Source organism: Onychostoma macrolepis, chromosome 23 (genome assembly GCF_012432095.1).
Source record: "Onychostoma macrolepis isolate SWU-2019 chromosome 23, ASM1243209v1, whole genome shotgun sequence".
NCBI lineage: Eukaryota > Metazoa > Chordata > Actinopteri > Cypriniformes > Cyprinidae > Onychostoma > Onychostoma macrolepis.
In genome coordinates this window covers 17,972,672-17,984,786 of record NC_081177.1, presented here as the reverse complement: position 1 = coordinate 17,984,786, position 12,115 = coordinate 17,972,672, and the positions used below count along the sequence as shown (strand labels likewise).

Genomic DNA, 12,115 nt, shown 5'->3' with positions numbered 1-12,115 from the left:
GATTGGCTGTTTCACAGTGCAGGTCATTTCAGTAGCTCACAGGAAGCAAACAAAGGGAGGAAATATATATTTCAATACTTTCTCTCGCAGTTATATCATCGGATAATTATACTGTATATAAAATGCGGGCATCAGGGAGCTGCTATTAATATGCGGGGCACTGAAACTGCTTTCAAATTCACGATCGCTTTTTACTTTCACTTTCACTTTCGAGATTCATGATCGCACAAACTGTTTATACTATGGAGCGGCAGTACTTACCACACATTTTACAAGATTAGATGCTTGTCAGTGATGCTCAGGATCTGTAAATCATTCGCCATCATCCTCAGTCATCTCTCCTTACTCTGTTTATGTGGTAAGTGAAATCTTATGTACTGCAATGTAACAGGCTACCGCTAGCAATGCGCTAACCATGTCCCTTTAGTGGCTCGCGTTATTTTATTAGAACGCATTATTTGCTTTCAGTGCCTTTCTGAATACAGACACCAACCCATCCCTACACTTCACATCCCCTGCACAGCCTGGAACATAACATTTATTTCCATGATCTGCCATTTTCGCTGTTGTCCTCGCTTGTTTCTTCACAATACCTGCAGAACTTCTGATGGTTTGGCTGGCGTCTGGCTTAGAACATGGGCGGGTATATACAAATTTTGAGGGCGTAACAATTATTGATCACGACTGTTAGGTTATAGTCGGTGTTATGTTTTGATTCGCCTATTTTTCATTGGTCTTTTTTATTCACAAGATTTACATAAGAAGGAGGAAACAATGGTGTTTGAGGCTCACTGTATGTCATTTTCATGTACAGAGCTGTTATTATTCAACTATGCCAAGGTAAATACAGTTTTCCATTCTATGGCACCTTTAAAAGTACTCGCATTCTATCAAATTTAGCTGTGGAATTAACCACAACCCCTTTCCCCAAAACTCCACCCTACAAAGATACCGCTGAGCTGTCAGAATTGGTGGCAGCAAGACATTGTTGCAAGACAAAACTGAAACATGCTTACGAAGCTGGAATTGGTGCTTAACTTGCAAAATGATTGACAGGCAGAAAGTATCTTTAAAAAACTTGGCTTTGAGTGGTTAAACAACGAATCTGTGGTCTGTGATATCTGTCAGGCAATGGGGATATTTTCTAAGTAGCATTCTTTAACGGGTTTGTCTATTTTGGCTACACCAATTCATGAGATTTTCAGATGCATAAAATCGATCATGCATCCACTGACAAATATTCACAGTAAGATAAAAACCAACCAGCTTGTCCACCAATAAAATGCTGCACTGAGTCTGGTGTGGAAGAACTTGAACCCAACTGAACACCCGTGGGATGAATTCAGGATGAGCCAGACCTCATTACCCAACATCAGTGCCTGACCTCACTGATGCTCTTGTGTCTTAATGGGAGCAAATTCGCACAGCTATGTTCCAACATCTAGTAGAAAAAAGCCTTCCCTGAAGAGTAGAAGCTGTTGTAGCAATAAAAGTCCCAATTAATGGACATTGGATTCAAATTAATCACATGTGGCACACAGTTTGGGTGTTCACATACTCGTGGTCATGTTGTGTACTGTACATTACAATTGAAAAGGAAAGTATATTAGATGCACATAAAACAATTAACATTTATTTTAATATTTTCTTAAAGTCACTTAAAATATATTAAAACATGCTTCTAGGCAGGATATAAGGATATAGGATATAAGGCAGTCTAACAAAGTTATCAGCTGATGCAATAATTTCAAAATGGCCAAATATCAGCCAATAAATCAGATTCTTTGGGGAAAAAAATCTTAAACTTGAAAAATCTTAAACATGATGAAATACTCGACACCTTCAGTCACACAAAGATCTTTGGTAGTTGTTCTCCTTATTTGTTTTTTATGTCTCTTGCTCTCTTACCTGACCCCACAGCAGTTCTCCAACTCCCACGAAGAGGCACCACAGCCATTGCTCCACATTGAGAGGGGCACAGCTAAAGGGCTTGCCACCGAACTGCACAATCACAATCTGCACACAGATCAACAGAACGAAACAAAGTCAACACTAACCTACTCAGCACAGTGGAAATTTAGGCAGCACAATAATCACCCTCTCATGTCACCTTTCATAAAATCTCATGGACAGGTAGAATTATTATTTCAGATAGAATTTTTATTTCAAAAATAGTCTATACAAATCACCCAAAAATGTAAATTCTGTCATAATTTACTGTTTTAAACCTGCATGAATATCTTTTTTTCTGTGGAAAATAAAAGATGCTATTTTGAAGAATGTTAGTAACAAAACAGATTTGTTTTTTGTTGACAAAAAAATAAATAAATAAGTAAATACAATGGAATTGAAAGGCAACCAAAAGTGTTTGCTTACCAACATTCTTCAAAATAATTTTTATGATCCACTGAAGAAAGAAATGCATGCAGGTTTAGAACAGCATAAGGTTTTTCTTCCCAACTGTTCCAACTTCCATCTATACTTTTTTTGCGCATGAACAAAAATAATTACTTTATTTAACAATTTCTTCTCTTCTGTGTCAGCCAATGTGCGTTAACGACAGTACCACGACACGTGTGTTACATGGACTATTTTATAGATGTTCTTACTTCTTTTCTGGGCCTTGAACTTGTCAGTTCCGTTACGGTCTATGGAGGGAGAGAAAGCTGTGGGATTTCATCAAAAATATCTTAATTTGTGTTCCGAAGATCAACAAAGGTATTACGGGTTTGGAACGACATGATAGTGAGTAATTAATGACAGAATGTTAATTTTTGGGTGACCTATCCCTTTAAAGTTAGGGTTGGGGTTAATATTTGTTTCAGCGTTATTAGGCAATGAGCACTGTGATTGACATGACCAATGAAGTCTTTAGAATCCATTGTGGGGCAAAGTTTGTGCTTAACTGGGAAAAACATGCATTTAAGGAAGTAAGTACAGTTATTTTTAGTTGCAAGCATGAACAAATTAGCCAAAATATACAACAAAAAATTATATATTGTTTAAATAGTTAATTATAGTTAATATTTGCAAACAAGGTTAGGGGAAAAAATATATATATACAGTACAGTAATACTTTATAATATAATAGTTTAAAAATATAAACTGAATAATAGTAGAACTAGTCTTACTATCTTACGCAATAATGCTTTTCAAATTGTTTAAAAGATTTTTCAAAAGACAAACAACACAAAAATACTACTTTGTAAATAGAACTTTGTTAACAATGGGGTTCAAATTCTGCAGAAATCTGGAGAATCTGCTCATAGAGCACAATGCAAACAGTATCTCTGACCTGCACTCCAAATGTTCCCAGAACAATGCTGCAGAAGATAGGGTTCGCGAAGATGCCGTCGAACACGTTCCTTTCACCGTGAATCTTGCGAGCGTTGATCTCGTTGAAAAGCTGCATCAGGACGAAGGTGTTGAAGATGATGGTGTAGTGTTCAGATGGGGGTGAGTGTAAGGGGGCGTTACGGCCGCAGTCGATGTTGAAGATTTTCTCTCCTTATTAGGATGAAAGAGATGAAAGCATACAAAATTAAACTGTTCTTAAATGTTTTAAAGGTGCACTCGGCATGCACTCATTTTTTCCCCTTTAGATCAGTTGCTTATGCTAGTATTGCTCTGACTCTCAGAGCATCTGCTAAATAAATATGTAAGTATATGCCACATGTCGGAGACTACAATGTTAAGTCTGAATTGTAAGCTGCTACACTATTATTCATCTTATAAATAATGCAAAACAACACATATTGATCCTTGAACTCTCTGTCCTACCGACAAACAGCAGGGTGAAGATGATGACAAGCTGATAGACTCCATGACCCAGGATGTTCTTCATCATTGTGAGTGAGATGAGGGGGTTGTTGCGCCCGTAGGGTTTCCTAAGCAGGAGAGCTTCGGTGGGCGGCTCAGTGGCAAGAGCCAAAGAGGCAAATGTGTCCATGATCAGATTGACCCACAACATCTGTACCGCTTTTAGCGGAGAGTCCTACACACAAACACATATGAGATTGCAGATGAAGGTACTGAATTACGCTCTTGGCCAGTGAAATGTGTGCAGTAGCACCAGTCTCCAGCAGGAGGCTCAGTGGCTGATTTGATTATAGCTTCCTTCCTTTTGCTATGAGCTTGAGAGGTGCAATGCAGTCAGTTCTCCTAACCTGCATGACACAGAGCTATCAGCGATCTAGAGTGGCCATCTCTCACTTATCGCAACGCTACAGGCTAAGACAAACGACACTCATCTGAGGAGTAGATTTGGGGAGACGCAATGTTTGAAGTGAGTGAATTTCACTTGCCATCCCTTATCAGTTGTTTTATGTCATTTGCATTTGTAAATGAAGTATTAACTGCTACAGGAGCTCTAAGCAATAACAAGTCATGCAGGGGAACTTCTAAAGGAATATTCCAGGTTCAATACACTAAGCTCAATTTGACCTGCCGATCAGCCCCGCCCTTACAATGTCTTACAATGACAGCTGTCAGTGTGGAAACCTTGTCCCAAAATGTTTTTGCACACAGAAGGGCCACCATTCAAGTGGGAATTAAATATTCCATGGAGGGATATATAAAATATTTTAAAATAAATATGGTGGGTAACTCGAAGCGAGGGTTAACAAGTGGGAAAAGTCTCATAATACGATCGGTCGTCTCGATCACGGATGACAACATGCAGGATCAACACTGTTCATGTATCGCAGGGTACAATTAAATTAATTTACATTTAACCAGTTTAATATGGAGAGGCACTGAAATGTAGACCTACGTATTATGTGTTTTTGACCTACACTGTACATGATGTGAGAACAGTTCGCTATTTAGGTTTGTATGGACTCACTTCAACGTTAGCTAGTTTTAGCCAGAGATACCTTGCTGAAACGCAAGATGACATTAACGTTCTGCTTGAGCAGATGAAAATTGTAACTTAAAGGTGGGGTAGGCTATGTATTTTTTCAAAAATGCTTTAGAAAACTGATTCGGGCCGAGTGCCAAACAAACTTGTAGCCAATCAGCAGTAAGGGGCGTGTCTACTCATGATGCAGAGGAGAGAGCGCTCAGTGCACACGACAGACATTAGCCGAGCCCAGCTACAACAGAAAGATAGAGATGGCGGATAAAAAACAAAAGAGGAAAACATCTGCGGAACAAAAGAAGGTTTACGATAGGGCAGCGGTTCCCAATCCAGGGAACCCAGTCAATTGACAGCACTCGTGGAATATTGTTGATCACCACAAAATTAATTTCAGCGGGTGCCCATTATTAGAAATAATGTTTTGAGGTAAACACTACAAATGCTGTCAGTTGAGCTTAATTTAATAAAAAAAAAAAAAAAAACACTCCATAAAAACTTGAACTAAAATAATAAAGTTGAAGCAATAAATTACTAAACTGAAATCAAATTAAAGCTATATAGAAATATTTGTTTTAATTGATAAAACTGACATCACAAAATCACTAAAACTAAAATGAAAAAGAAAGCTAAAAATAAAATATTAATAAATACTATAATAGCATACTAATAATACTAAAATTACAGTGTGAGTGTGATACCTGTGTAATGCAGGCCCCGGTGAAAGCTACGATGACGGCCACTATATTGACAGTAAGCTGAAACTGCAGGAACTTGGAGATGCTGTCATACACATTTCGCCCCCACATGACAGCCTTCACAATGCTGGAGAAGTTATCATCGGTCAGGATAATGTCAGAGGCTTCTTTAGCTACATCAGTGCCTGCTATACCCTGGAGACGGCAAGAGAGAGAAAGAGCAAGAGATTTAGGTACTGTAATACATGCATCAAAATCAGATTCATTGGAGAAAAGTAGCTTTTATTCACCGGAGATCTTCCTGTGTTATTATACACCCTTGTTGGGTGAGCATGATATAAGTAGAGCTTCTAATAAATCAATATTCATCTCCTACCATTACTCATCTCTCAACTATCTCTTGGATGGAAGAACGAATATATGAATAGATTAGAGGTAAGTGTTCGTCAGATGTGCTTACCATCGCAAAACCCACATCTGCCTTCTTGAGAGCCGGTCCGTCATTGGTCCCATCACCAGTTACGGCCACCACCTGTCTCTGCTCCAACACAGTGCTGTCAATGATGCCTACACAATGGGATCATCACCCAGCAAACAATTACCAGCTAGTACATAACCTTGACCAATCACTGAATATAACTACTGTCACCACAGAACATGAATTCATCAGTCTGATACATTTTAATTGACTGTATGTTGCGCCCTACTGAGTGTCAAATTGACATTGTAAATACACTCCTGCAACAGTCAACAATTTGGTCACATTTTACTGAATTTCCATCACCGTTCAAAAAAAAAAAGTTTTTTCTTTGTTTTTTGAAAGAAATAATTTTATTCAGCTAGCATGCATTAACTGATCAAAACAGGCAGTAAAGAAATGTATAATGTTACAAAAGATTTATATTTTAAATAAATACTGTTCTTTGGAACTTTTTATTCATCAAAGAATCCTGAAAAAATAAATCAAGGTGTGCACAAAAATATTAAGTATATTGATATTTCGATATTAATGTTTGCATTATTTATTTCGATATTAATAATACTAAGTATAAAATATTGTTTCTTGAGCACCAAATCATCATATTACAACGATTTCTGAAGGATCATGTGACACTGACTGAATACTGGAGTAATGATGCTGAAAATTCAGCTTTGCCATCACAGGAATAAATTACATTTTAAAATATATTAAAACAGAAAATGGTCATTTTAAATTCTAAAAATACTTTACAATATTGATGTTTTACTGTATTGTTGATCAAACAAATGCGTCTTTGGTGAGCATAAGAGATCATTAAAAAAATCTTACTGACTATAATCTTTTGAACAGAAGTGTAACTTTCTCATGGTCTTAAAATCTAGATGTCTGTTTGATCCAGCATGTGTAGAGCTGCAGTCAAAGGGTTACAAATTTGAATGAAAATTGTGATTAAAAATGTTGAGTAAAAAACTATTCAAATATATATATATAATATAAGTTTAACAGTTTTGGACACTACATAATTCCCATACAAATGGTAGGGTTCAGTAAGATTCAAGCGAGTCTGGGTTTGAGAATGAGTAGAAAGAGCATTTCACCTTTTACGAGCGTGTGTTTGTCCGTGGGGGAGGAACGTGCAAGGACTCTGAGTTTAGGCCAGATCTTATCAATCCTCTCCTGCTCAATCTATAACACAAACACACACACATGCACGTACCCAGAGCGCAGACATTCATGATTCAGTTAAGTCTGTATTGGTTTGGCGCTGAGATGTCTGAGATTCAATTTTCACGAACCTCTCCTTTCTCATTCCTGATTCTTCGGTTGAAGTCTTTACCCTCCAGGCACAGAAAGTCATCCCCGGGCTGAATGATGCCACACTTGGCAGCAATAGCTCGTGCTGTGTTGATGTTGTCTCCGGTGACCATGCGCACAGTGATGCCTGCCCTCTGACACTTGCGAATGGCTTCAGGGACCTGCAGGAGGAGCAGAGAAATGCTTGAAAAGAGAAAACGCATTCCAAGGATGCATGAAACATGTTCTCACTGTATACTGTACCTCAGGTCGAACGGGATCCTCAATCCCCACGACTGAGATGCAGGTCAGATCGGTGACAATTTCAGCTTCGTTATCCCAGTCAGGCTCGGGGTCACAGGGAAGATCACGATAAGCGATGCAGATGGTTCGCAGGCCTTCACACGCCATGGGCTCGATCACTTTCTTCACCATCTCATCTCGGTCCCGTGGCTTGAAGCTACGTGCTTCACCATTGGCACCAAGTATCGAGGAACACCTGAGGTAGAAGAGAAAGCAGGAAGGACAAAAAGAGGTGTTTAATGACAACCAACAAAGTTACAGTTTTAATTCCTACTGTAGATCTTGTTGTGGTTTACTAACTTTTTCAGAAGGATCTCAGACGCTCCTTTGCTGTAGAGCCGGAAATTTCCATCTGGCATCTGAACTACAGTGCTCATGGACTTGCGTACAGAGTTGAAAGTGTAGACTTTGTAGAGTTTCTCCTCTGGGATTTGCTCTCTCACAGGGACGTAGTCTCTCTTCAAGTCCAGCAGGAAGCCCAGCAGACCACACTCTGTCTTATTACCAACCTGCTTGGGCAGACCGCCTTCCACATCCGGCGGCTGAAAGAGAATTTAAATGAAGCCAGGGACAAGGAAAGAAAATGAAAAGAATTGGACTGAAGACGTTTCCATTTATATTTGTCAAGCCAGTACAACAGTAAATTCTTAATGGGGTAACAGCGCTTCCCTCCTGAAAAATAAATCTTACCAGCCTAAGCTGGCATGCTGGTGTCCCAGCCAGAACTGTAAAAATTTTTGTAATTTTAACAGTAATATACTGCAAAAATAATACAGTACTATCTGTTATTTGGTTAACAGCAAGTTTCCTTACTACATATGCTGAAAATCTTTAATATGAATGAATGAGGCATTTATATAGCGCTTTTAATGTGTATTGCAATACACCCAAAGCGCTTTACAATCATGTGGGGTGTCTCTATAGGGGACATTTGAAGTAATTTTACAGTAAAATTTATAGACTTGGTTATCAGTATATTATACAGGTACAAAACAGAGTAGTAGGATGTAATATTAACATTATATCAATTAATGGAATATACCATTTTTTTTTTTTTTACAGTAAATTTAAGTTCATTCTGAAACCCTAAAATTGTGCTACCATATTTTTTTATAGTAAAGTCCTGGCAAACCCTGCTGTGTGTTTTTACTGTAAAATGAACAGATTACATGGAGGTAACTTGGCTGGGAGTCCAGCTAGACCATCTGAAGACCATTTCAGCTAGGGCTTAACCAGCTAAAACTAGCTGAGGCTGGATATAAAATTTTCTATCATTTTTTTTTTTTTAATTCATGATATCCAATCTCTCACCATGATCTTGGAGGTATAGGCGCAGTTGATAGATATGGCGTTGACAACAATCTCTAGGGTGTTGGAGTTGATCTGGCTGGGGTCAGGGACCTCACGGAAGTGCTGGTCGTTGATGTAGGCCTGCACTACAGTCATGCGGTTGGTGGTGAGGGTGCCGGTCTTGTCAGAGCAAATGGCAGTGGCGTTGCCCATTGTCTCGCAGGCATCCAAGTGACGCACTAGGTTATTGTCCTTCATCATTTTCTGAATTAACAGCAATAGAAAATGGTGATGACAAAAGCAAAACATCCTAAAAATAATACATGAAAAAACATCCAGAGAAAAATGTGTTTATTTTGTTCAAATCTGCTTATGTAGTCTGTTAGCTCTACAATACATTTGATTTGCTGTTTACACACACACACACACACACACACACACACACACACACACACACACACACTGCACCTGTTCTCTCTCACCTTAACTGAATAGGCCAGGGAGATGGTAACAGCAAGGGGAAGACCCTCAGGCACAGCTACCACCAGCACAGTCACACCGATGATAAAGAATTTGACAAAATACTGCACGTAGATGGGCGTGCACTCGGGCAACCAGCTCTGCCCCTCCACCACAAACGTTTCGATCACAAAGTACAGCACCAGGATGATAACTGTAATGGCTGACATCACAAGACCTACGAACAAAACAATATAATAAATAAAATAACTCTTCAGGATACTTGCAGATCAATCTATAGTCAGTCAACTGACTATAAATAACAAATAAAGTAATGCATTACTTATAAAAATTACAATATAATATCTGATTAATTTCTAATTATTTAATTTATTATGCAAAATAAAAATAGAGGAAGAGAAAAATATATTTTTTCTTTGTTTTTTTTAATGATAATTATTTGTGTGCATCATAAACTATTGTGATACAACGATTGTAACACAATTAGCTGGTACTTCCTCACAGTTAACAGTGACAAAATGTAGCACAACATGTAGCATGTTATTTTACATAAAAAGTAACAATTAATCAGCACTTACACTCCATTACTTGTGAGAATATGTAACAAAAAGTAACACAATGTGTTACATTCCATGAAAAGTAACAATGTCACACAAATAGCTGGTACTTGCCCTGAGTTAACACTAAGAAAATGTAGCACAAAATTGAACATGTTACTTCCCATAAAAGTACCAAAAGTACCAAAATATATAACAAAAGTAACGTGTTACATTTCATAAAAAGTAACAATGTAACAAAATTAGCAAGGGCTTCCTCTCAGTTAACAGTGAGAAAATGTAGCACAAAACGTTACTTTCTATAAAAAGCAACAAAGTAATACAATTAATCAGCACTTCCTCTCAACTAAATGAGAGAATGTAACAAAAGACAATGTTACATTCCATAAAAAGTAACAATGTAACATAATTAGCAAGTGTTTTAGTTAACAATGAGAAAAGTTAGCACAAAAGTACTTTAACATGTTACCTTCCACTAAAAATCTAGCACAAATAGTTACTTTTTTAAAAAGTAGTGGAATACCACTATCACAGTAACATTTTGCTTCAAGTAACGTTCTTCAACACTGAATATAGCTTAGTATGAGGATAAAAAATAAATAAAAGACAATATGATCAGCACAGCAGAGTGTAAGTGTGTCAGAGTGAGGCGATTTATCTTTCCATGTGACATCACCTCGTAATTGGCCACATGAAGTCCCACGCACCTGCTTTGCCAATCTGTACAGCCAGTTTGGTGAGTTTGCCCTGCAGTACAGACTTCTCCTTCTTGGGCACGTTGGCTTTTTTCTTCTCTCTCTCCTCCACTTCTCCACCCTCCGCACTCTTCAGAGGCTGCATCTCCATGGCAACGGCTCCATCCTGCTTTTTGGCTGGTGGGCGGGACATGAGTTAGCGTCACTACATATGGACAACAAATCTGTCGTGTCATAACTCAGAGGCATCGTGAGAGGCCTCCAGCATGAACGAGACTCATTCAAAGCTCTGAATACCTTCATGCCACACACTGAATATTTACGCCCAAAGTGGTGTACACACATACACTGGACACACAACGAAGGAAAGCAAGACAAATGTGATCACGCACAGCATAAACACTGACGTCGGTTAGAGTCGGACCACAACAAGTTCTCGAGTTCTACAGAGCTGGCACTATTCAGCAAAATGTGTTTGGGTGCTTTTTCTCGACACCGGAAACAATGAACTACGTTTACAATGTACTATGCAAGGAAGCGGTCATCATGTATGCCATTGAGCAACCGAGTGTGATGTTACACAAAGAGCGTGTTTCTGCCTCTTTATGTATTTGGCTGAGTGCATACATGGTATTAGCGATTATATTTCCCGTTGCTATCCTCATATAGCAACAGCGTAACTGAGGAGTCCAAAGAAAATAATTAACCCCTCATTTTCTCCATTAATCTACTCTACTATCCCTGTGGTACCTTTATTCTGATTGGTCTCCACAGCTGCCTCTGGCTGCTTGCCTGTGAGAGAGAAAGACAGAGAAAGAGAGAGAGAGATAGAGGGGAAACAAGGGAATAAAAAGCGACAGGCAGAGACAGAATGAGAGACAGGGCACACAGTGTTCTTGAGTGGGGAAAATGAGAGCGCACAGAACTATGGAAACAGACAAACAAATGCAAACATACGGCACACACATTGAGCTGAGCTTCTAAACTATGACATGTTAAACCGCTCCGCCACAATTTTGGGCTAATCCAACTCTATTTAGTGCTGATTGTTGTCATTTCATCTATGCTGAAGGTATACTGTAACTCCAGTGGACTCAAAACAACAGGGCTGTGGATTACGTACCATTGGTGATGCCACTCGGTTTGGCCATAGTTGTTAGAGAGTAACTACTGTCCTCTGATTGGATAGCGAAACAAAGGGATAATGCAGGTGTGGAGGAAGGGGATCGTGGGAAATTGTTAGGATTGGGTGGTGGTAGAAGTAAGAAAAAAGACAAATTAATGATGATCATGTGGTATTAAGGGAAACTGAAAAAAGCCAAAACTGCATGTACGTAGGTTGTTAATATGAAATTACAAGTACTGACAGTACTTCATCAGTGAGACGTTCCTGCAAGACGATTCTGCTTCATGTAAAAGATTCTTGTGTAACAGTTATTTGAGCTGTCAACATTCTAGTTAAA

General features: G+C 38.7%; 1 protein-coding gene across 9 annotated transcripts in view; it reads right to left on the bottom strand.

Annotated features, from left to right (window-relative positions):
• The window catches only part of atp2b3b (ATPase plasma membrane Ca2+ transporting 3b), a 55,707-nt gene that overhangs the window by 17,431 nt on the left and 26,161 nt on the right, over positions 1-12,115 (bottom strand). For 3 of the 9 annotated variants that reach the window (XM_058763372.1, XM_058763365.1, XM_058763369.1), the window contains exons 7-19: positions 11,403-11,444; positions 10,665-10,829; positions 9,403-9,617; positions 8,942-9,184; positions 7,931-8,172; positions 7,592-7,826; positions 7,330-7,509; positions 7,132-7,219; positions 6,014-6,120; positions 5,557-5,748; positions 3,781-3,994; positions 3,296-3,507; positions 1,909-2,016 (exon numbers count right to left, since the gene is read on the bottom strand). In XM_058763372.1, coding sequence (XP_058619355.1) covers positions 1,909-2,016; positions 3,296-3,507; positions 3,781-3,994; positions 5,557-5,748; positions 6,014-6,120; positions 7,132-7,219; positions 7,330-7,509; positions 7,592-7,826; positions 7,931-8,172; positions 8,942-9,184; positions 9,403-9,617; positions 10,665-10,829; positions 11,403-11,444 — 2,243 coding nt within the window. Of the gene's footprint in view, positions 1-1,908; positions 2,017-2,609; positions 2,667-3,295; positions 3,508-3,780; positions 3,995-5,556; positions 5,749-6,013; positions 6,121-7,131; positions 7,220-7,329; positions 7,510-7,591; positions 7,827-7,930; positions 8,173-8,941; positions 9,185-9,402; positions 9,618-10,664; positions 10,830-11,402; positions 11,445-12,115 lie in introns of those variants that run through there. The other 6 variants (XM_058763364.1, XM_058763368.1, XM_058763367.1 and 3 more) reach the window with 4 other exon arrangements.